Source organism: Thamnophis sirtalis, unplaced genomic scaffold (genome assembly GCF_051295495.1).
Source record: "Thamnophis sirtalis isolate CommonGarterSnake01/CBP01778 unplaced genomic scaffold, rThaSir2_p1.2 scaffold_8, whole genome shotgun sequence".
NCBI lineage: Eukaryota > Metazoa > Chordata > Lepidosauria > Squamata > Natricidae > Thamnophis > Thamnophis sirtalis.
Genome location: NW_028261388.1, coordinates 85,895,457 through 85,922,346, shown reverse-complemented (window position 1 = coordinate 85,922,346; position 26,890 = coordinate 85,895,457). Strand labels below are relative to the sequence as shown.

The 26,890-nt window shown below is 37.5% G+C and overlaps 1 protein-coding gene across 1 annotated transcript in view; it reads left to right on the top strand.

The window, feature by feature from the left end:
* CDH9 (cadherin 9) overlaps positions 1-26,890 on the top strand; it is a 119,025-nt gene that overhangs the window by 35,461 nt on the left and 56,674 nt on the right. The window contains exons 2-3 of the mRNA XM_087721994.1: positions 200-527; positions 19,512-19,806. Of these exons, the coding sequence (XP_087578120.1) occupies positions 300-527; positions 19,512-19,806 (523 nt within the window). The 5' untranslated portion in view covers positions 200-299. The remainder of the gene's footprint in view (positions 1-199; positions 528-19,511; positions 19,807-26,890) is intronic.

Genomic DNA, 26,890 nt, shown 5'->3' with positions numbered 1-26,890 from the left:
TTAGTTTGGCTTTGCATATCATCCTATTAGAATATGATTTATATGAACTCCGGCAGATGTTTCTCAGTCCTTTCTTGAATGTATATAGGATCCTCTGAAGGTTGAAAAAACATAACATCCATGCACAAATGATGTGGAGTGGGGGTTACATCAAGATATATAAACTTAAAACTCATCTAAACCTTTATCTAATTTACAGATTATTTCAAAGAGGAATACAACGACATTTGCAGAAGATTCTTCTGGTTAAAGGAAAAACATACCAAGTTCAGCAGACTTCTCTGCGGAAGGCCCAAAGAATGAAAACTTGCAACTGCTTGTCGTTTCTAATGTGGACTTGTATTTTTTACGAGATTCCTACTTTACTATCACCGAAGAGGACTAGCGTGTGTTTGCAAGCCAAAAGGATAATGGGGCTGGCTAAGGATCAGGGGAAAGCAATGCATCGGACGAAGCGTGGATGGATGTGGAATCAGTTTTTTTTATTGGAGGAATATACTGGTCCAGATACTCAATATGTGGGCAAGGTAAGAACAAGCAATCAAAAGACCATTTAGAAACATGATAGAATGGATCAAGGCCCAGGAAGAGCCGGGGGGTGGTGGAAATTTCTCATTAATATAGAATGTAGACTTTAGCAGGGGAGAAATGAGATTTCATACCTAATAGTTTTGTGAATTAGTCCTGTTTTAGCACCGAATGGTCCTCTAATGCTAGGTTTTGGAGGATTCTACAGGGGGAATCCTAGGTAGATAGTTCTCCACTTATGACCACAACTGAACCCACCATTTATGTTGCTAAATGAGGTCATTGTTAAGTAAGTTTTGTCTCATTTTACGAACTTTCTTGCCACACGTGTTAAATGAATCAATTTGCTTGGCAGAAGGTTGCAAAATGAGATCACATGATCCCACAACTCTACAATCATCATAAATATGAACCAGTTGCTAAGCATATGAATTTTGATCCCATGGCCATGGGGAGGCTGCCATGGTCCTAAGTGTGAAAAACACTCATGAGTCACTTTATTCAGTGCCGTTGTAACCCTGAACGGTCATTAAATGAACAGTTGTAAGCCAAGGATTATCTATATCCTTTTTGTAAAAAAAATATCTTCATTGTTAGATTCATCAGCAAAGTCAGATGGAAAAAGGTGCTTCTAGAAATGAGAATTTATCCCAATTTTATCACAGCATTAGTTCAGCCTTTTGAAGTCCAAAATGTGCAATTCCTACTAATTTGCAAAGTATAATTGGGAAGAAGGCTTTTAAGATAATCTGCAGTGAAAGCAGGAGCAATTTACTTAAGAAAGTGGAAGTTCTGATGTCACAGTTTTTCTTGGGAATATAAAGTAGCTTAAATATAGTATGGTAACAATGAATATGACCTGCCAAGGATGGGGACTGGAAACCCCCTACTGGCCCGCAAGGGTATCCTCTTTTCTTCACCACTGGTTCCGTGGTGGGAGCATGTGCAGAAGGTTCATGATGATGTCTTAGTGGGTAGGCAGAACCTTGCGCCACTGCCACTACGGGTTTGCCTGAACCAGTGCGAACGGGTAGAATACCATCTCTGCTTCTGGCTGAAGGATGTGTCCATTCATTCACTTGTACGTGGTGAGGAGTGAGGACGAGAGAGAGAGATGGGAAAGGGATATGAAATGTTTCTCTGCAGTATTAATGGTTATTTTAAAAATTAGAATCAGTTCTACACATGCGGTAGTTCTAGCTATATAAAAGGAAAACACCAACCCCTAATCAATATTATATTTGGGTTAGAACAGAATGGAACAGCATTAGATACATTTCAATGGGTATCTGTAATATAAAAACCATAGTTGCCTTTCTCTACCGTACCATATATCTGGAAGAAACAGCACTTAATTACCTCCTGTCATTGTCAGAGATATTTGTGAGTTCATTCTCATTGTGGTTGCATTAGATCTATGATAGCTAGGCTCTTTGGTCACTTGAAAGAGCTGTAATTCTGGGGAAACGACTTTCAGAGTTTAAAAGCACTTCTTTAAAAAAAAATATCAATTGATAGAAAAATAGTACTGTACAGAAGGAACACAAGTAAGAATGACATGGATCCGAAGCTAATGAACCCAGCCATGCCTAAATGGCACATTACCTTGGCATTAAATTTGAAATCACATGCAGTTTCTATTATCTCCTTGCCAATGGCATTATATTAATGGATAGAATATGCACTTCAGAAATGATAATATTTCACTGCTGTGCGGGGGGGGGGGTACATACTCTTATTGGAAGAAATTCTTGGCTGCATTGGGAGTAGCATGTTGTCATGAGTAGGTGATGGAGTCCAAATTCAGGACAGCTGGCTTGTCAGTATGAAGAGTTTTGAAAGCAATAGAGGCTTGCCATCCTGAAAAATACAGAATCACAGAGCTGTGGTGGATGTAGTCTGGATTCCCATGAAGGAGGGGATGTTTTCTAAAGTGCAAAGAAACTTCGGAACTTGGAAAGTTTGGTTGGTAGGAAGAGGATTAAAATGGCTTTCCCCTAGATATTGCCAGACCATATCTGTGGTTATACAAATAGTTGCTTTAATGTGGCAAAATTATGCCTATAAGTGAAGAACGCTAAAAGAAAGTAACTTAACTAACTCCATGTGTCTTTCTTGGTTCTTGGGTCCTGACACGGGCAACGTAACACCTTATTCTCTTGTATTTGGGTGAAGGGGAAGGGATATGAGTGTAGGTATTGTATTAAATTGTAGGATTATACCCGTATGCCTTGTGGATCTTTCACTCACACAATCACAGTTTTCCAGTCTTGAGGTGACGAGGGCATGAGTGACTATCCAAAGGGCCTCCCGGTCCAGGTAGGGCCGCAATTGGTGCACCAGGTGAACCATTGGTGCTTCAGTTTGAGATGCAGGCAGTACAGACTCTCCCCAACAGCACCCATGCTCAACAATAAAGGGACACAGGGCAGAAAAAACCCTGCAGAAAGCACAGCTCCTGTCATGCCCCCGTGGGAGCGAGAGAAGAGGAGCTGACCCTGAGCCCACAGAGATTGAGGGGGTGGCTGCATAGAAAGGAGGGAGGGCAAGGCCAGTCAGGCCAAGGCGTTTCAGAAGAGCTTGTAGACAGGGAGGAAGAGGGGCAAGGTGAACATAAGTTTTCTCACCTAGCTTACTGGACTACGCAAAAGGAGGCTGTTGAAAGTGCATGTGACAGCTTTGCCCCAAGGCTTGTAGTAAATGTGGGGATGTTTGGGGGCAAATTTGTAGCAATAGAGGAGAGTTACACCTGTTCTCTGGCTGTGTTGCTTTCGTGCTATGCTCTGGGTCCTCATAGCTCCAACTTCTCAATGTGATGACAATGACAATGGCAATTAAATGTTTACAAACCTCAACAGAGTCCTTCAGCTTTTCTAACCTATTGATAGTCCTCATCACAGCTTATTTCTGATAAAAAACATACGTTGTCTCTGATAGAACTCTTTTATCACTGCACTCAGTATCTTTTTTTAAAATTATTATTTCATGGCAGCAATCAGGAGCCACCTTGGTGATAGGTTACCTATCCAGAAGACAGGAAAATCAGTTTTCTTCTTAATGTCCACTGGAAAAAAAATAAAAAAATAAAAATTACATCATCTGAAAAGTTGTAACCAACAATAATCACAGATGAGTAACAGTTCTTAGGTATCAGGGAACGTATAAAATTCTGTCGTCTTCCTGAAAGCTAAAAATAATAATCATAGAAGTAGCAAACGTTTCAAGCACAGTGAATCAAGAAGATTAGAAGTGAATGCATCAGGAGAGTGAAAAAGATTTTAACATCTACTTTACATACCAAGGAAAATGGGTGGGTTTGGAACGCTGCAAGCAGATCAGACAGTTAAAAACAAAAAAGGACATTGGAAGAAAATTTGAAGAATAGTGAAGCTAGTATACTACCATGTTTCCTCAAAAATAAGACTCACCCCAAAAATAAGCCCTAGTATGAATTTTTTGGGGGTGGCTTCTCTGTGGCTGCTCTGGCCCTCTGGAACGATCTCCCCGTGGAGATCCGGACCCTTACTACACTTCCGGCCTTCCACAAAGTGGTTAAGACCTGGCTGTTCCGGCAGGCCTGGGGCTGTTGAACTATCCAGCCCCGTTCAAGGTTACGGCTGTTGTAGAATTTTAAATTGTTGTTTTTATTTTATTTTTTATATCCCCTCCCTTTTTTATTGTGAGCCGCCCTGAGTCTCTCGGGAATAGGGCGGCATACAAACTCAATAAATACTAAATACTCTCGTCAACGATGACCTGGATGAGTGAGAATCTCCATAGACATTTAATTCCAATGTGTTCAATTTGCCTTTCTATAAATAACTTTGCAATGATACCATATAACTACATTGCTTTCTTATCCAAAGGGAAGTGGAAAATATCCTAAGCCTTCTTTTCCGACTTTCTAAGCTTCTTCCAGACAACAGATGGAATTTTCAATGCATAACCGTTTTTTCACCATGGACCGAGCCGCATGGCTTACTAAACACACAAATGATCTAATCTAACACATTGGGATTCAGAGCACATCTCCTAGAGGTAGATGGTTCCTAAGGCAGCCATATGTACCAGGTGGTACCAAACGTGTAATGGCACCCATATGTAACATGCCATATAAATGTGAAATAGCTGCTAAGTAAAAAGTGTACAATTCAAATTCAGCTTTACAATTTAACATGCAAAGATTGGACTTTTAAGAGTGAAGAGTAAAAATAGTTCTCACCAGCTGTATGCAGTAGGTCTCCCGCCCTCCCTCATATTGTAATATCTTGTTTTGACTTTCTACCTTCTTTTGAAATAGTCCGTCTGTTCTGCCAAATCCTTCTTGAATAAAGTATCACACATAATTCTCAATCATCCCTCATAGACATTGAGGCATCAGAGCAAATCAGTACATGGCAGATCACTCTGACAAAACATGATGGTTTGAGGCTTGCTGAGGCTTTATAACTAGTGGCCTTGAAGAGGAAATGAAACCGTGTCAACAAGCAGTATCACAAACAACAAGCTTTCCCTCATTCTTAGAAATGCCTGGTACTTCTACTCTTTCCCACAAGTAATTTGCAGCTTCAGCTCTAGAATAAAGCTGAAATAAAAGCAAAACTGAGAGGCAACCACAGCTTTTCTCAGAAATAAAATGCTCTCTTCTCCAGTCAAAATGACTCTTAGGCATAAATACCACTTATGTTTCAGCTATGTCCTTTCATATGCTTGTTTGTTTATTTAAGTCAATTTATCTGGCTGCATTCCTTGCAACAGCAACTCAAGGGGACTATCATGAAATTAAAACTTTAAAAAAACCCTCACCACGATTAATGATATTCATCATAATCCCTTGAACATCATTGGCATTGACAAAATTGCCAGCAGTCAATTGTGAAAGGCAGATTTACTTGGAACAGCATAAATCCTTTGACGATACCTTTAACACCATCAAAAACGACATCTGCCTATCCCAGGACCTTAGGAAGGACTCAATAAGTGGATAAAAATGCAAAATTCAGTCTAAATATCTGGATGATATGCAACCAAGCATAATATAAATAGTGGCACTTGAGGAAAACTACAAGAGTCGCTACAATATCATCCTTCTCTTGAGTCTTCAGCCTCCCAACTCCTATAACTGGGAAAACATCCATGTTTTGGGATGCCAGCAGAATTAGGGCTGGGCAGTTGTGTTGACGTCAGCCTTTTTAAGTAAGCCAGGTTGAGAAAACGACTCCACATATTTCACTGAAACTATATTTATTGATATAAGTGATAGTAATTGAAATTTTATGATGTTACCTGCAACAGTACAGAGAGAAGAACACTGCAATTTTCCCTTCAAAAGTTTCATTGGTGTATAGAATTGACCAGTTTATAATGATATGTTGCCATGACTCTCCCATCAAATAATGTTTGGTGCCCATAAAAACTAGGTAGCCAACCTAGATTGAAATGCAACTCTTCGGATGGCATTATATAGTAAAACAGTCTGGTCACTCTTTAATTTAGATAAATTAGTTGAAAGTAATAGCAATAGCAATAGCAATAGCAGTAGACTTATATACCGCTTCATAGGCCTTTCAGGCCTCTCTAAGCGGTTTACAGAGAGTCAGTCTCTTGCCCCCAACAATCTGGGTCCTCATTTTACCCACCTCGGAAGGATGGAAGGCTGAGTCAACCCTGAGCCGGTGAGATTTGAACCGCTGACCTGCTGATCTAGCAGTAGCCTGCAGTGCTGCATTTAACCACTGCGCCACCTTGGCTCTTAGGCGAGGTAGGCACGCCTTAAGTAGGCACAATATCTAAATATCTGTCTTCCTTATTGTTAATATATGATTTTTATTGTCATTTTTAAATAAGATAAAAGCTAATATAAATTAATATAAACTAAGGAAGAAAAAAGAGAGCAAAAAGCCCAAGAAAAGAAAGTTGGAAAATGCAAAAGATAGATATAAAGAAGTTATTTCTGATATTCTTCACAGCAGTTCTAAGTACAATTATATGTTAAGATCTCCCTCTAAAATAATATCAAATGTTCTTCTTTTTATAATCTCTCTTCTCTAATCATCAAAGCCATAAATCAAAAGTTCATTTGCTTCATTTTTATACAAAAATCTATAAGGGGTTACCAGTCATTAATAAACGTAGTTAGTGTCTTTTATCAAATCAAAGAAGTTAATTTATCCATCTCAGCAAGATCTCTCAATTTCACCATCCATAGTGGGTGGTGTCAAATCTTTCAATCTTTGTGCATAAAATCATCTCACCACAGTAATCATATATTAAAATAATCTTCTATCTTTTTTCCATTTATTTGTTATTCCTAAAAAAAATGTGCTGGCTTCAATGGAATATTAATCTTTAAAATTCTCTGTTTCAAAGTACATATTTAAATCCATCTTTTTTAGCTTCTTTTATAACTCCACCAAGTATGATAAAATGTCCCTTCGTATTGTTCAATTATCAAGATACATTTGAAGTGCCTTTATATACAGTATTCGTGGTCATTTCTATGGTGTTATGTACCAATGATGCATCATTTAATTAAAAAAAAAATCTTTAAGATCCTAAGACAATGTAAACTTCAACTTTTTAACATGTTTTTATGGATCCACTTGTTTATTATAACCAAAATTCTTAGCCCTCTTTTCAGACATTCTTAAACCTGTTGTTCCACTATTTCAAATTTCACCAAAACTATATACATGTTATTATTTACATGTTTATCATCAGTGCCTGATTGCATTTCAACTTCAGACTGACATACCTCCATACCATTTCAAATAGAAGATGTGCCAAAGTATTTTCAGTTTGATATCAGCAGGCAGAAAATTATTTGTTTTTTGCTGGAATGGCACTTGGAAAATAGTTGAGGGGCTGCTTATACAACATGAACAAGGTTTCTTGCAATGATAACACATCAAGGATATCTGAAGGTGTTCACTCGACTATATGGTTGTTGATAGCCCTATATAGGCCATGGACTTTTAGAGAAGACCATTGCTTTGTTTATTTGATAATTGATCATCAGTTTTCTCCCCAATGAGTGATCCATGCTTTCCCAAATATGCATATTGAGAATCTTCTGGATGAAGGTGTCCTCGGAAGCCTAGTATATGTGAACAAGGTTTTTCATATAATCTTGGACTAGATTTAAGGTTCAGAGGTTGAGATCGGGATTTCTTGCAGAATGTACTGGATACGGGCGTTTCAGAACCTCTAAAGGAGGTGATTTGCAATACATGGAAGCAGAGACCAGGCTCCTCTTGCTGAATCAAGGAGTTGTCCGTTTTATTGTGTACGTTGATGCTTTGGAAGCTGCTGCCAGTTGTTTTCAGTGATTTGAAAAGAGGTGCTTTTTACCTTCTCATTATTGTGCCTGTTGTGGGTCTCAAGGACCTGGCTCTGAAAAACCCAGGAGCAGGGCAAATGGAAATACAAGGAAGTATACGCCACAATATACACATTTATATAAACTCAGTGCAATACTGCTTTTCCTGGACCTTTCTATCTACTATAAGTTTCATTCATGAGGCTTGCAAATATGGTTTCTTCCTAAAAACTGAACAATATTCTCCCCCCCCCTTTTTGCACTGTGTGTGGTGCTTCAGATTCAATCACCGTTGGTCAGTCTAACCAATCTCCAAAAGGTGTTTCAGAGCATGTAGCAACATAATGGTTTTCAGTTTCTGAAATGCATCCATGGCTTTCCTAATGCCACCCAACGTTTTTCCTATAGCTGCTCTGAACTCCCAGGAAAAGGCACAGAGGCTCAGTGCCTTAAAGCATTGCTGATTTAGAATAACATTAGTAAAGAAACAGAACACTAATCCTTGTGTCTTATTATGAATTAATGTAGCTCAGTGTTTTATTTTCTCTTTAAGTTCACATATAAAACAAATGTGTTCATTACCAGAACCCAAGATTTATTTTATTTATTCAAATTTAGTTCATATAGTTGAAGAGTAAAACTATATATTATTTTGGCAATTTAGGAATAATGCATAATTTGTAAGCTAAAACTTTTTTAAAATTATGGAAGATATAAAGAGCATCTCTCCTCTACCTACAAACTTCCAAGTCCTGGAAGAGAAACAGATTTTCTGTTATTCAGCACTGTATGTTAAGGGGTTGTTTGCCAAGATTTAAATTACTAGTGTACCAAAGCATACCTTCTTTGTAGCCAATGAAGAAAAAAGTAGTAGTTAATTTTGCAGACTAAAATATTAAAATATTTTGACTGGGATTTTAATATTTTAAACATTCCAGCCAGATATTCTTAAACACAGCCTGACAATTGCAGTTTTGTGGAAAAAACACTAGCTCTAATTTACCATGTAGAAGTTACATTACTATTCAATCCATCATCTCAGTACCAAAGTATTCATATACTGTAAATCATTTTTTTAAAGTACCTGGGAGTTCATCAAATTTGAAAGCTATCTATCAGACAAAGTGTAGTAGAAAGGCCAACACAGAAAATTAAGTAGTTGTTCTCTGACTACAGTCCTCATTTTTTAAACATGTTTTTCATTTTCCAAGGACATTATTTTAATTTGGAAAATTGCAGCTAAATGTCCAGCGTAAAGTGCAACCCCTTTTTAAAATGAGAGAAGAGAAAATTCAGAGGAATATTATTCAGGCCTTTTGTTAACAACAGCAGTGGAGAGAGAGCAGAACGCAGTTTGATTAATCCTCATATTTTGAATTGTGCCCCATTAGGCTAATTCAAAAGCTGATTTAATATCTCAGCCTTAACGGTGGCTTATTACTATTTAAATATTTTTATATATTGCAAATTCATTAGAAGACCGTTCTTGTACTGACATAGTATTGTATTGTAAATGCATATTTAAAGTGTATTATTTTAAAAATAATAAAGTTGATATCTTTAAAACATGAGTGCATTTTGGTCTTAAAAAGTTCTCACTCATTCAAGATATTCCAGTGTTCCATGTGGGAAAAACAGTCAAGAGACCATTACCATGATAAGAAATAGACACACAGTTATGCAAAATCAAACATATATTTAAACCTATGTTTTTGTCTCCCCCTCCCCACAAAAAAAGTCATATAAATGTCTAAAAGGCAATACTAAAATTAACAAAAATATTAAGGGGAAAAAACATTTCACAGATATTCGGTTTCTTCATAATCTTTGGATATACCATACTTTTTGGAGTATAAGACGCACCGGAGTATAAGACACACCAAGATTTTGAAGAGGCAAATTAAAAAAAAAAAAAAGCACTCTACAGACTTCCCAAAAATGGCCCATTTTTCATCAATGCATAGCCTTTAGGAGGCTTGTAGAGTGCTCCTGGGGGCTGGGAGGGGGATCAGAAACAAGCAAAAAATGACCCGTTTTTCATGAAAATGGGCCCATTTTTGTCAAAAAAGGGGGCATGCATAGCCTTTAGGAGGCTTATAGAGTGCTTCTGGGGGCCGGGGGGGTACAAAAATGGCCCGTGTTCTGCTCATTTTTGCCTCCCCAGCCCCTGGAGCACTCTGGAAGCCTCCTAAAGGCTACGCACAGCCATTTTTCCAAAGGTGGTGGGGTTTCGGGAGGCCAAAAATGCTGTATTCAGTGTATAAGATTTTGTGTACCCAGATTTTCAGCCTCTTTTTTGAGGGAAAAATGTGCGTCTTATACTCCGAAAAATGGGGTATGTAGTCCTTGACTTGCAATCGTAATATAATGGACTGTCATGATGGACATGAAGCAGGTCACCCACATAATGGATCCAATTTTATGACCTTTTTTGTTGACAACCATTAAGTGATCCAATGGTTTGTTAAACATAGGTTTTGCTGAAAACTGGAAGTAAATGCTCGTTTTCAGAAAAATCACCATCATAAATGCAATCATGTGACTGGAATGCTATAAAAAAAGCTGTAAATCCAGGCCAGTTGCCAATTGCCTGACATGCGACCATGTGAGCATGGGAGTGGCGGCCATCAGAAAGCCATAAGTACCACCTGGAAGATCCATCATAACTTCAAACAATAATAACCATGTGGTTATAGATTGAGGACTGCCTGTATTCCCACATTTAGCCCATGCTAAATGTCAACTTGCTTTGCCTTTTTTCTATCGGGTCTAAAGAAAGATGAAAAAGTGTGGTTCCAAAATTGAAATTTTCTTAAAGAAAACAAAAATATTTCATGGAGAAGTACAATGCCGGTGTGAAAAATAGGATCCAATGTCGATTTCAACAGTCAAGCAGGAGTTTCTCTGTGAATTACTTCTTGGAGTCCTCTTATTGCTTAGCTGAAATTCCATTGTACTGAATTGCTTCAAATCTTTGTTTTTTTACTATTAACAGGCACATTAAGTCCCATTTGGGGGCCAAAATGCATGGTTATGAACAATGTTTTGGGGAAAACATAGTAATAATATTCATTTTGGTTGTTTGAAGGCTGTGTTAGCAATGGCAAAGTCATTGAACTGGCAGAAATAAATAAGTAATTCTCCGCTTTCATTGTTGGGTCCTCGATGTTCAAATCACATTTCCCTTCTTGATATTTACAAACACTGACATTCCTCTCTTCACTCCTAAGCAGCATGTCTTGCTTACACGTTTTGTTGCTTTCACATTGATCCTAACCATAAAATCCACCAGCCTTCATTTTCTTCTACATGATAGGTTAGAGCATTAGATAATCATTATATTACATTGGCTGATTTATATTATTCACTAATTTCCATTGTACCAAAGTACTGTGCTCCATGGCTATGGAAGCAATTCTGTTCCTTTGTTTTTGTGCCCTGAATAGTGATGCTAGTAATAACAAATAAATTCTGTTTTGTGTCAGTTTTTTTAATGAATTAGAGCAGAAATGATTTCCAAAATTTACATTTATACAAAACAAAGAACAAAATGACTGTGTGGGTAGGGGGGACTTTATAAGTTTCTTTGGCATTGCCTGCATGTTAACTATATTGACACTGTTCTTCCATGCTAGGTGGATAATGTTCAATTCAACCTTTCTTTTAATGCATAGGAAGGGATTTCCTTATGTCAGGCATATCACTTTCTCTTTGTTGCAACCCTTTGAAATAGCATTCCCTCTAAGATAGGTATGACTTTTTTTTACCCTGCAGAGATTCTGGAAACTGACAAGAAGTTATATTTTTTGAATTTTCTTGTCTTGTCTGGGAAGTCATGTTTTGTTATGGTATGTTTCTAATAGTAATTTTAAGGGTATTTTAAGTATACATTTGATATTTTGTAAGCTACCCATAGTATAGCAATAGCAATAGTCTTTGTGAAGCCAGCTGGTCCTGGAAGGAGGAAGGGAAGGAGGAAAATGTAATGACGAACAAATAATTTTGTTTCAAGTAAAGGAAGAGAGACAGGAAATCTTGTGAAGACATAACTTGTATTCTCTTTGGTAAGGCAGAGAGTGTTAACTTACAGATTATTGAAGGAGGAAGGAATGAAGGAATTAGAAAAGATTGTAGATCAAAAACAGTTGTACCTTATCATTACCTGAGTAATCCCTCCTAACAATCCCTCCTCTCACTGTTGGCAAAGGAAGAGTTTGGAGGCAGATTGTGGTTTCCAGTTCTGGTGAAATCCATTTTGATGTGGTACCTAACCTTCCAGCGGCATGAATGTCTGTTTCATCATGGTGAAGAATTGCTCGAATTTTTTTCCCCTTGGCTGTTAAAATAATATTCAGCCATCTTTGAGAAAAAAAAATATTTTACCATACAACATGTTTGGTTCTAAGTAATTCCCCACTAGATATATGTGCAGCCAGAGGAGTAAATGTAGGTATTTCTATTCTAATTTCCCTTCTTACTTCCTACTTACAAGTAAGTGATTGGTTGGTTGGTTCATTATGTGCCGCCAAGTGGTTGTTGAATCTTAGCCATCCTAGATTTTCTCTGTGACGGGAGTAAATAAAGGACTTACTTATGTTGACTGGCATTCACTGGTGGGCTGTTCGTCTCTTTCTGTGGCTGACAGTATATGGACTTCGTCTTCCTTGTGGCTTTCGCAGGAGTCATTTGTGTTGGAATTTCTATTAGTGGGTCCTTTGGGCCTTTCACTCATAACGACTTCAAACGTCTTTCCCTGACCTCTTCCTGAACGGATAAAAAGCCATCACCAGTCAGTGCTGTCCAGAATTAACGTTGGCCTACCCGACATTGTACTTCTCTCTCCTCTTCTTCCAGAAGCCTTTCCTTTATGTTTACAGCACGACAGAGCCCCCCTCTTTTCTTATGTGGAATTATGCTATGTCTTTTCTTTCTGGAGTTGCTATCAGATAAGAATGATTTGTTTGGCAACCCCCATTTCTCTCTTTCTCACACACACAAGGAGGGAGGGAGGGAGGAGGAGAAGGAGGAGAAGGAGGAGAGAGAGAGAGAGAGAGAAAATCATGAAAATTGCAGATTGCCACAATGCAAGTTCAAACATTTTCTGTTATAATTCCTTCTTTTTGATTATGGACACATTTACTTTGCCGTGGTACCCAGTTGTGAGTATGGGATGCTAACCACCTTTGAAGGGCATTAGTGGCCCCAGTGGGGCTCAAACTAAATAGCAATGCTTGAGCTGACATACTTTCAATGTGAAGCAGGGAAATATGGGTAGAGGTTGCTTTTTGCAGTGGACAATCCTGCTTCACACTGAAAGCAGCGTTGTTTTAACTTGTGTCAATTCAAACATTGCTGTCTGGTTTGAGCTCCACATTTTGATAGTGGAAAGGGGCAGTAATATCCCCTCACTTGGATGAAGCCAACAAAATATGTCTTGCAGCCTATTTAGACTCAGGAGAGATGTAAAGATGTGCATCATCAGCATACTGATTATAGTAAACTCTGGATTGATAGATGACCCCAAGCATCTAGATATTAAATAGGAATTAATGGAAAATGAAATCTTCAGGGTGGGTGGACGTTGGTGGTCTTGTAACCCAACCTGCTACCCAGACCAGAAATTCTCAGACTGGCGTGTTCAATCAAATTTAATCAGAATTGCTTCTGATAAGGCGGAGAGACTTTGACTGGCTCTCACGAATGACTTGTTTTACAGTATGCCATCATCTCTCCAGTGGGATGCTGCCTTCCTTACGTCCCATGATTTACTTAAACATTAAACTTAAACATCAAAAAAAGACATCATAAGGATGTTTTGTACAATTAGGAATTGCGAGCAGCTGCACAGACTTCAGAATTATGAAAAATGGAGCAACAGAGAGCAATACTCCCTGCATTAGCTCCCTCTACTGCTTCCAACAATAAAATAAGCTCCAGAACAGCATTAAGAGGAATTAAAATTAACCCTGGGGACTCTGAGAATATGGTAGAAAAAAACAAAATCTTCTTTTTGAGGGAAGAAAACTACTGAGGAAACAACTAAGAGGAAATTTCAGGATAGTTTTATCTGAAATATCAAATATTGCAGTTTTTTTTTTCACTTCAGGGGTCTTTGACAGCAACTGTGACAGAAATTTGCAAGGGAATAGAGAATCTCAAGGGTTCAGATGAAATAAATATTTCTTTCAATCTAATAATGCCTATTTCTTCATACATTCTTTTAACAAAAACAATCCCTTTATGTGAGGCAACATAAGGAAATACATTAAAGTATAAACTCAGAATACTCTCTCTCTGACAGTAAATATACAACTACCAAGTGCATCACATAAATGCACTGTACAGGTAGGTGTCAGCGTATGTCCTTTTGTTCAGAGAGTGTTCAAAGATACAGTGGCACTGAAAATCAATGATTTATGTTCGGTCCTTGAAGGTTCGGCCAACACAGGATCCCTCCAGTCACACGCTCACAATCTGGGTTCTGTGGTGTCCAGATCGTAACTATGATATTGCGCCAAACTCCAGTTATGTGATCACCATTTGCAATATTCCCTGCTGCTTCCCACAAGCAAAATCAATTGGAAAGTTGGCAGGGGAAGTTGCAAATCACGCCAGTAACTTGACCTTTCCCCCCTCAAGAAACCCGCTATGGAATCTGAGATCCCAAGTATCTCATGCTGTGTGTTATCCCTTTACACACTCCCATTACCCATAGTGCCTCCCTGCAGCACCACACCTGCAGTTTCTGCTGCTCCTTCCAGGCAAATACAGCTGCCCTCCCCTGGTCTCCCTCCAACCTGCCCCCAGCCTGTGTTCTGTACTGCATATCTCGCCCTCCCATGACAACTCCATGCTCCTTGCCTGGGAGGTCCACCTCTTTAGTATCCTGCTTTTTCAGAGAGCATTCACACTTCAATACACCGGGCTAAAATGCTAAGACCATCAAATGGATTTGAGGTTAGTGAATAGAGAAGCTGGGTGGTAGGTAGTCTTCATGATCAAAATTTCAGAAGCGGTGTCCAGGTGGAAACAAAAGTACTTATGATTTTTTCTTTAATCAAAGTAGCCATTTATGCCATTTCAGCCAACTCCATCAACTTCTGCAACCGTTCTTCTTCCATGGTAGGAATCAAAGCATCCTTCCATTTTTGTCTTGCTGCTGTCAACGTATATAGTAACAAAGTTCCAATTTTTTTCTCCAGTTCTTTTTCCATTAGGCCCAAAAGGAAAAGTCCTGGTTTAATTTTTATCTCCGTTTTCAAAAATTTCTATATTAAAATATGAACCATACTCCATTTTTTTTTGCTTTATCACATGTCCACCATAGATGATTAAAAAGTCCCTTCTTTGTTTTTACACTTCCAACATTCATTTGACATACCTTTATACGTCTTAGACAACTGGGGTTAAATACCAGCAATACATCATCTTATATACGTTTTCTATTAGATTATAATTTAATATAAATTTGAAACCCTTCGTCCATATATTTCCCATTGTTCAAGCATCACATTATATCCAAAATTCTTTGCCCACTGAATCAAACAGTGTTTTACATGGAAGTTCTTCTGAACTTCATGCTCGATGTGGATCAGAATGAAACTCTGATTTTGGGTTCTACAGATTGGACTCATAGATCTTTATTGAAATGGCTTGTTTATACTATTATGGAAAAGCAAGAAGTTGTGATTTGATGTTAAATCAACATAGGGAGTGGGCGGCATACAAATCTTATTAAAGTTGCAAAGTTGCAAAGTTAATGCCTTATTTTACTATAAGAGAGAGATTCGGAAGTCAATGCTTCTATTTCTTCCCCTTATCTTTCCGCACTTATCTTCCCCCTTTCCCTTCTCACCCTCACTGCTCTTCTATTTACTTTTTACTTTTGTATTTCATAACACTCTATAACTCAATTAAAACATATTTACTCAACCAGATTCATGACCAAACTTTGACACTTCCCAGCTTAGCCTCAATTCTTGATAGAGCAAAAGATTCATTGAGTTAGCTCAACAAGATTAGAAGTTTTACTGAAGACAAAAGTTAAACCATACACATAGTTGTTTACATAGCCCCAGTCAGTGGTGGCTTCCTACCAGTTTGGCCCAGTTCAGCTGAACCGGTAGTGGTAGGGCAGTCTCGGTCACTGGAGCCGGCAGCGACCCAGGACTACCACACCCCTGAATCGGTTCCCTCATCACCATCATCACCTCTGCCATCTTGCTTTTTTAGTTCTGCGCATGTGCAGAGCAATTTAATTGAACTGTGCACAAGTGCACCGTGCACATCCAGCGCAAAGAGAGCACAAAGTATGTGCACAAGTGAACCAACAGTAAAGCCAAGCAGAAGCCACCCCTGTCCCCAGGGTAAAGATGTAAAATGTTTTTGTAGCAACTTTAGATTTTGGTTTCTTTTCCAAATGGCCAAGTACTTATGTTGACTTTTTAAAGACTCTTTCCCCCCACTATATATTCAAGATGGATTGTGATTAATACACATATTTCTATATTTATGTGTGCTTCTGTATGTGTGTGTGTGTGTGTGTGTGTATGTATGTGTGTGTGTGTGTGTGTGTGTTATTTGTGCTGATAAATAAATAAAGGGAGACTAGTATAAATCTATTTCAAGTTATTTAGCTCTCATCAGCTAGCCATACCCTTACTGGGATTCAAACCTGTGCTGTATTGCATCTTAGGCAAACGTCTTAGCCATTAAGCCACAGGTCTCCTCCTTATCAGCTGAAGCCAGGGACGAAGGTATATATTTAGAGTCACAACCCCTGGTGTGCTCCCATCATCTGTCAATCGGCTCGTCACAAGAGTCCATCATGACAGAAACCCAATATTTTTACTGTTGCCTTTGTTATATTTGTGTTTTTTATTTGTGCTGATTATATATATATATATATATATATATATATATATATATATATATATATATATATATATATATATATATATATATGTGTGTGTGTGTGTGTGTGTGTGTGTGTGTGTGTGTGTGTGTGTGTGTGTGTGTGTGTGTGTGTGTGTGTGTTTTATATATATATATATGTGACTTTAAGTATATATATATATATGTGTATATATATATATATATATATATATATATATATATATATATATATATATATATATATATATATATATATGTTATTATTTGTGCTGATAAATAAATAAAGGAAGACTAGTATAGATCTATTTCAAGCTATTTAGCTCTCATCAGCTAGCCATATCCTTACTGGGATTCGAACCTGAGCACAGGTTCGAATCCCAGTAAGGATATGGCTAGCTGATGAGAGCTAAATAGCTTGAAATAGATCTATACTAGTCTTCCTTTATTTATTTATCAGCACAAATAATAACACAAATATAACAAAGGCAACAGTAAAAATATTGGGTTTCTGTCTGGATGGACTCTTGTGACGAGCCTAATGACAGAGAGTGGAAGTGTGACCTTCCTCCCACACTTGGGCATACCAGGGGTTGTGACTTTAAGTATATATATATATATATATATATATATATATATATATATATATATATATATATATATATATATATATATATATATATATATATATATATATATATATATATATAGTATATGTATCTGTGTGTGCATGTATGTGTGATTATATATTTATTTTCTTTTGAGAGAAGGCATCACAATTTCATCTTTCAGTATGTGCCAGTGTGTTCACAGAAAAAAAGACAATAAAGGTTATCTTATCTTATCTTATCTCTTATCTTTTGTGGTCTGGAGGTAGAGTTTTATAAAATTCATTATTAGTAAGGCTCTTCTACCTGCCATTTTGTAGCAATATTCACAGTAAGTTCTCAATTGTTTTAAAGGTGCCCAACTGCCTAAGAACTGTTCCTATAAGTGATGAACAGGGGAAGGAGAGAGGTGGAAGACCAAAAGAGGCAAGATAGAAAAAAGTGATCTCAAAATCCAAACCACAACTCCTTTGTGCGCACATTATCACATACAAAAGGGGTGGGGTGTGGTTTGTGCAATTGTTCCCAAAACCTTGGCTGTTTTGATCATTGTGGGCTTCAATTGTTGTAAGCCATTTTGAAAGGAATTAAAAACTAAATAAAATATATTACAGATGGAGCCTGACTTCTAATCACAATTGGGACTGAAACCTTCATCATTGAATGTTGCAATTATTAAGTGAGTCATATACCTGATATGTACCCATTTGCTGCAGTGATTAACCAAAACATGCAGTTGTTAAGTGAGTGTAGCTCTTCCCTTTGACTTTACTCATTGGAAGTAAACCCCGAGGAAGATTGCAAGGGCAATCCAATGACCCAAAATGCTGCAAATCTTGTAAATACATGCCAGTTCCAATGACCTGAATCTTGACCACTTGACATGGGAAAGCTGCAATAGTTGTAAGTCAAAGGCCTGGTCCTAAGTCATTGCTTTCAGCACTGCTGTAACTTCAAAAGATTGTTAAACAAATGTGGTAAGTCAAGGACTACTTGTATAGAGAGCCGTGGTGGCACAGTGGTTAGAATGCAGTATTGCAGCATTGCAGGCTACTTCTGCTGACTGCTGTCTGTAGATTTGGCAGTTCGATTCTCATTGTCTCAAGGTTGACTAAGCCTTCCATCCCTCTGAGAGCGATAAAATGAGGACCCAGATTGTTGGGGGCAATATGCTGGCTCTGTAAACCATTTACAGATGGATGTAAAGCATTGTGAAGTGGTGTATAAATCTAAGTGCTATTGCTTTTGCTAATTCAGTTCAGTGCTGACTCTGTAAACTGCTTAGAGAGAGCTGTAAAGCACTGTGAAGCGGCAGATAAGTCTAATTGAATCTCTCTCTCTCTCTCTCTCTCTCTCTCTCTCTCTCTCTCTCTCTCTCTCTCTCTCTCTGTGTGTGTGTGTGTGTGTGTAAGTAAGTAATTTCAGTAACAATTGTTTAGTTCACCATTGATAAATAATAGTAGATAAAGCCATTTATGCATGCATAAATAAAAGAATAAATATATATTTAATTTTCTTATAAATCTCATCTCAGTCCTATTATTCATTAGTTCTCCATATCCAAGGGACATTTACACTTGAGGTCTTCAAAAGGTAACTTGCATTGTGTTATGACAGATATATTTCAATTTGTTTAGCAGGATTCTGGACTAGATTTATTTGATTTTAAGTAGGCAATTGTTATACTTTCTTTTCTTTATTACTTATTTTAAAAGAAACACTTCACCTCATTTAAAAAGCAATATCTTTATATACATAATGATTCGGAAAAACAATATAGCTTTTGGCAATATACTTAAACAGTAGAAAGGTTACTAATTGCTATCAATAGGATGCTTTTCTGTATAAAAACTCTGTTGGTACAAGTCAACCTAGGAAAGAAACTACATTTGTCATCTCACTTTAGTTTTACTACAGTAAACTTTCCTTCTATACTTTCTTTGTCCTTTATCCATTTTCTAAAGCATTTTGCTTGTGTGACCAAAATCTTTTGTCACTTTATTTCTCCATCAGTGAAAGAGATGATAACCACTGCTGACCTCAATTACAGAAAAGATTTGTGAAGTCCTATTCATATCTGCTGAAATAGATTGTCTTTAATAACAATGCAGCAATTTATTAAATTTGCTCTCTCTGTCTGTCCCTTTCTTTTTACTTCCTTAAAGCTGCACACTGACCAAGATAAAGGAGATGGGAATTTAAAATACATATTAACAGGAGATGGAGCTGGCAGCGTATTCGTTATAGATGAAAACACAGGGGATATTCATGCAGCAAAAAGGCTGGACAGAGAAGAACGGTCTCTGTATGTGTTACGTGCCAAGGCTATAGATCGGAATACCGGAAGACAGGTGGAACCAGAATCGGAATTTATCATTAAAATCCATGACATCAATGACAATGAGCCCAAATTCACCAAGAATATTTATACAGCCAATGTTCCTGAAAAGTCTGCCGTTGGTGAGTATAATTTATCATCATGTAAACGTAGAAGAATGTTGAAAGGCAATTGAGAACTCAGTCCCTTTTCAATAGTCAATTGTATTCCAGAGGCTGTTGGGAGAATTTAAAACAGTAATAAATCCTTTCAAATTTATTACTTGAACTGCTCCAGGATGTCAGCAGTATCTACCGCACTTTCTTCCACCCTATTGATTACCATATTGTTTTCCTTCATCATTAACAGTCAAATGGAAACATATCAGACGTTGTCTTAGAAATTATGGTCATGCGGCAGTGCGCCAATGTTTAATAGAACCATGTTTATTCATATTCAGTAATAATTATACATGTTTCACATTCAGATTTTGGAAGCCAGCGTGCTGTAACAGCAGCATTTTTATTTCCTCTTAAAGCTTTCAAACATCTGAACCTAAGAGCCAGGGTGGTGCAATGGTTAGATTGCAGTATTGCAGGCTAACTCATTGCTCACTTCAACAGTTCAGTTCTCACTGGCTCAAGGTTGACTCACCCTTCCATCCTTCCGAGGTCAGTAAAATGAGGACCCAGGTTGTTGGGAGCAATATGATGACTCTGTAACCCACTTAGAGAGGGCCGTCAAGCACTGTGAAACAATATATAAGTCTAAGTGCGTTGCTATTACTAAGGATATATAGGTTCATCCTTTTGAAAAAGCATGTGTTGAAAATAAATGCATTTGTTTGTGACAATAATCGCACTATGTAAATCCAACATCATTGAGTTGTGGCATATGCTGAAAATTATGCACTTTTGCATAATTTACAAAAATCCCCTTCTATTTCTAAAGTTTGCTTTAACCCTAGTTTACTGTTTTATCCATATTGCTGTTAATCACTCTTAGTCATAGTTAACCACTGGTTTTTATTTAAAATGCTTTGAAAATGAAATTTAAACAGGCAATCCAGGTTATAGTTAATGATGGTTAATTCCAAACAAATGTGACATAATGTATGAATGAAAGAAAACAATAAGGGAAAAATAAAGAATTTGGACATATTAAAAATCAACTTCCACAATCTGTGTGGGTAAGTGAAACAAAATGGTAACTTATAAAACCAAAAAAGTAAATTTAAGGAAAGCCTGTATGAATGTATCATCTAAATGCACATAACACACTAAGTCTCAAACCCCAGGTTAATGAAGGACAGCTATTGTGACAATGTAAGGTTCTATATCAGGGATTCTTAAATTGCCTGACCCCCATTACTCCTTTGCCTGGTCTCAAATAATGTAATTAACCCCTCCCCCCAAAAAAATCTCTTACATAACTGTCTCCGCAGTCCCAAGTTGCATCCTCAGCTCAGAAACAAGCAATTACAAATTGCTCTATTACCCCCAGTATATGTTCAAATTACACTTTTACAATCACTGATCTATATCAAAATGAACCATGTTATGCATTGATGTTTATGACCTGGTACATACAACAATAGCTGAATTCTCAAAGCCATTGACCCACAAACTTCCCAACCACACTTAATCCTAATCTAGCTATACCCAAGCAACATGAAGAATTGTTAATAGTTTAAATAATCTTCATATTATATATCTTCATAGTAATGTAAAAGAATAAATACTGTTTTCAGGACAAAATCTCTGAAGTCCTACACTGTCAAAGATACTTTCAGTTCTTGGATCTTCTTGGATACTTAGAGGTATACTTTCCATAATGACATAAAGCCATAATGTACAGTATCTGAACATGTAAACAAAAATGACATTCTGTTTGCTTTTGAAACTCAAGAAATTGTGCAAATATGCACTTCCAGAATCTTTAAAAAATAGCTTGTGTTTCTCTGCTTGCCAGGAAGGGGAATACATCATTAGGGTACCCCTTAAGGATGAACAACTGGATATGTTTTAGTAACCAAAGAAAATTGTTGATTTGACAAACTCACATTCTAGTTTGTTTCTGAAATGGGCTGTGATTAAAGGTCCACACAACACAAGCAGAGCTCCCACTTCTTGGAGACCCAGGTGGAAACAAAGAGAGGAAAAATTAGTTGAACATCTAATTTTCACAGTTGATATTTTTGACAGGCAGAGAGTGTCAGTTGTTTTGATCATCATGTTCATAAAGAAGTAGCATTACCATCAAGAGGTACCGAAAGTTCTGGGTATCTTGATAAGAGAAATGAACTTCCGGTAGTTCCAGTAGGGGTGGTTTTTGCCCTCCCCAGGCTTCAGGGGGCTTTCCTGAAACCTGAGGAGGGCATAAAATGGCCCCATGGGCCTAATGGAACTCTGGAAACCTCAGTGAGACACGCGCGCATGCACAAGGGGGAGTACAGGGTGTGTTGTGCATGCATGCACGGGTATGGCATTGCATTATGGGTGTGGCATGCACACATGCATTATTGCATGCACACCCTTTTGGCACCCAACCAGAAAAATGTTCACCATCACTGGACTATAGCAGGGTAGAACGTGTGATATGCATGAAGAAGGTCCCAGGTTCAGTCCTTGGCAAGTCCGATTATAGCTGGAAAAACCTATTCTTGACAGTTGCTGTTAATGCTAGTTTAGATGACCTAGAATTTGCTTTTGATGTATGGAAACACTCTTATGTTCCTTTGTCTTGAAAACTTCTAGCAACATCTGAAATTATTGTATTGTATTGTTAGGGAAACCTCAAGAAAGGGACAGGCTAAAGTTTTGCTCTTTTAGATGAGAGCTAACTGGGAAAGTGTTGTAATGTAGGGTTCTAACCAGCACCCCTCTGTCCCTGATAGTTTCATAGATAGCTAAGAAGCCTCTGGCAATAACTGAAAAGTTTCAAAAATCACAATACATAACATTTAGATGTCAGTGATATCAATACTGGAGGTGAACAATTTCAGATATTGAATCCCTTTTTCCATATAAACATACTGGATATGATATGGCAGCTATACCTATTGTGTAGCTAAATCATTCTAACAGCAACCAGCATGAAATCAGATAGGCAGGCAAACAGTAGTTTGACATTCTAAATTACTGTTTATTGAAATGCCTGTATTCATGTTACACAAAATACAGTTTCAGCAATTCAGCCATGAAAGGATGTACGGTAGTTTAGGCAACCAATACTGAACCACACGATAAATCTGTTTTCTCAAGGACAAACTGCAGACTAAAAGTTTTTCTAGGCATCATTTAAAAGGAAAAGCAGAAATGTCGAAATACCATCTAGACCTGAAATACAGTAATAAGTTTCATGAGCTTACAAATGTTCTTAGCAAGTATTTGCTTGTCCTTCAGTAGATAAATAACACAATAAGGAAGTTCATCACAAGCAGTTTATCAGAAACTTCATCTCATTAATTAAATGCACATTAAATTATAGTGTCCAGAAATCAATCAGAGGGAAATGTGTTATTCAAATTTGTTCGTTCACCATGAATGCTTTTGAATTGAATAATCATTTTGTATATTGTAAGAAAGCCAATGCATATCCACCAGGAAAGTATGGCCAATCCTTATTTTGGTTGATATACCCCAACTGTACCTACAGTTTTTAATATTAAAGAATGTGAAATCAATATTGCTGGTAGTGTGGATCTAACATCCTAATTTCAGGTTGTTCTGAGTATCTCTATATCAGCATTGAAACATTGAGAGATTACCTATTTATTGCATCAGATTCAATATTGATCAAGTCTAATAAAATATTCATTTCTTGGCCAATATAAGTCAGCAAAGGAACTGCTGATGAGCCAGAGAAGTGACACACTTTTTAAAAAAAAATTCTAACATAGTTTTATTAAAGATATGTCAGACCAGTATTATTCGTTGATAAATTTATTAGGCAGGAAAACACAGGTCTACCATAGTTGTATAGATGGTTATTTACTCTTTTTTATTTCTTTATTTTCTTTAAAAGTATTTAAACTGTATCACTGTCCATCAACTATTTTTATTATTGTGGCAACCTTAAGGCACTTTTAGCCTAATGTAATGGTATGGCTACATGTTGGGATTATGCTCTAGATTCTGACAAAGCCTGAATTAGTCTCACTTTTCTCTTTTAAATTTCCTTGAATGGGTTCAAACTCCTCTGTAAAGTTCCAGTCCAGTCTCTTGTCTGGAGTTCTGGAATCCAGAAAACAGTATTTGTGCACAATGCTCCCAAAAATAAAAATAGAAAATAAGAAAAAAATAATAATAAAGTGAAAGAGACTATGGAAGGGAGATTTGGGAGAGAAAGTCTTAGTTTTACTCTTCAGCCCATCCCAATGTTTACTAGTTGCTTAACTTTAACACTTATGTGATTATGGTTTGTGAGCAGCCTTGGCTCGTTGACTAGATTATTTACTTTTATGGAAAAGAACAATGACTGAATCTCTTAAATACTCATTTCCTTCAGCTTTTATGGGAAAGAACAGAGATTGAATCTCCTTTCCTTCAGCTACAGGCAATGAACACATTGGTTTTGTCCCTTTCACAAAAGCTTTTTAAGATATCACTCTGGATATTTCTTTTAACAGAAGATATCTTGGGGTATTGATTACAGGTGTGTATGTGTGTGTGTGTGTGTGTGTGTGTGTGTGTGTGTATCTCCTATCTATCTATCTATCTATCTGTCTGTCTGTCTGTCTGTCTGTCTGTCTGTCTGTCTATCTATCTATCTATCTATCTATCCATCCATCCATCCATCCATCCATACACACACACACACACACACACACACACACACACACACACACTCACTCACACAACCTCAACTTACAACCACAATTTAGCCCAAAATGTCTGTTGCTAAGACATTTGTTAAGTGACTTTTGTATTTTATAACCTTTCTTGCCACAGTTGTTAAGTGAATCACTGCAGTTGTTATGTTAGTAACATGGTTGTTAAGTGAATCTGGCTTCCCCATTATGATATTTCTTGTCAAAAGGTCACAAAAGAGGACCAGGTGCCCCTGGGACACTGGAACTGTTGTGAATGTAAGTCAGTTGCCAAGCATATGGATTTTGATCACCTGACCACAGGGATGCTGCCATGATCCCAGGTGCGAAGAATGGCACTTCCAGTACTCAGTAAGCCTTGGTGGTGTGCTAGTTTCAGTGCATCTTCTTCATTGTCCTTCAGAAATTCTTCCGATACCTTTTCTTCGTCTTCTACTGTCTGGTGTACTTTCAATATTCCATGTCCACCTATATTCCTTGGTAAGAGGTCTGTCAAGATTGCTGTGAAAATGAAGGGCATGATTCATAGTTATTACTTTTTGGTCTTCCTATCCAGGGTTTTTAGTTCTTCTTGAGTCTAGTCTACTATTCCAGCTCTGTATCGAATAACTATCTAATGACTAGAATTGCCCAGGTGTTCAATGCCTTGATGGCAAGAGTCTAATACTGTGGAATAAAATAAGTACTAAACTGTGGATGGATGGATGGATGGATGGATGGATGGATGGATGGATGGATGGACGGATGGATGTTCTTTGGCACTCTTTGATTCAGAATGATTGGATGAGACCTTTCGCACAGTAGCAATAGCAATAGCAATAGCAATAGCAGTAGACTTATATACCGCTTCATAGGCCTTTCAGGCCTCTCTAAGCGGTTTACAGAGAGTCAGCATATTGCCCCCAACAATCTGGGTCCTCATTTTACCCACCTCGGAAGGATGGAAGGCTGAGTCAACCCTGAGCCGGTGAGATTTGAACCGCTGACCTGCTGATCTAGCAGTAGCCTGCAGTGCTGCATTTAACCACTGCGCCACCTTGGCTCAGTGGTTAAAAGCAGCACTGCAGGCTACTGTCCTTAAACTGGTCTTTGAATGCATGGGCAATCTTTGTTGATAGTGTAACATAGTATAATATGGTATTATATTTTCTAAGTTATTGAAGAAATGTAATTCTTTTCAAAGGCAGATATTTCTTAAACCCCAGATAATTCTTAAACCCAAGTGAAGACATTCTTTAAAACTTTCCCTTTCCACTGAGTTGGATTTTCCCCCCCATTTTTCTTATCTTTGATGTGTAGCATCAAAAGAACAAGCATTACCACAGCTGACTCATTCATTCTAGAAGTGACCTTTAAATTAACACCAAAACTGTACCTTTTTAATCATACTTTGAAAATTATTTGACACCTTCATTTTCCTATTCACTTTTCCTGGAATATTTTATCTTCTTTCCTCAACTGTAGCTCTTTAATCTCTAGGAGTATATATTTATATAGTCTTAAAAGTCTACACCTCAGCACATTTCACTCATACCTAATGCTTACACTGCAGTGTTTTGCTTAGTTAGAGTTGTCCTCCTTCAGATTAAAGTGATTAAAGCCAAGGTCCCTTCCATTCCACTCAGAAATGGATGCACAGAGCAAATTAAGGAACTCAGAGGCATTGTGGAAAGAAAGAAACACAAATGCATTGGAAAGCATGACATGGGAATTAGTCTCTTTTTCAATGTAGAAGCAGCTTGTATGGAAGCCATTTTAGCCAGGAATGAAAAAGAATAAAACAGTTCCACAACAGTTTTGGAATGGACAAGTATTTTTTTTAATGAACCATTGTTTAATAAAGGCATTTTAATAAGAAATATTATAATAACTCTCAGATTTCCTCTTTGTGGGATTTTCTTTTAAAGTTCAACTTATCTGCCAAGACTGTTGGTTATAATTCCTGAATATGGAAATGATGATCTAGTTGTATTACAGGACCATATGGCTTAGAAAATAGGGAATATTTTCTGATATCATAGTACTAAGTACTAATAAACTAATAGAAGAAAAAGTGGGTATTCAAAAATTAGGCATTCAAAACAGGAGAAGGAGGGAGGGAAGAGAAAAAAAAAGAAAAAAAAGAGGAAGGAAGGAAGGAAGGAAGGAAGGAAGGAAGGAAGGAAGGAAGGAAGGAAGGAAGGAAGGACTGCATTAAAACTTAGTGGAAACATCAATTCCTGCTTTGGTTGTGCTTTCTCAACAAGGCAGAGGTTTCCACCAGGCAGTTATGAACAAATAATGAAGAAGCATAACTGAAGCTTCATGTCCATCTCATTGTTGTCAGGACTTGTTCCTCTTTCTTAACATCTTTAGATACAACCTACAGACACTTTTAGGCTCTGTCTATAGAGGCA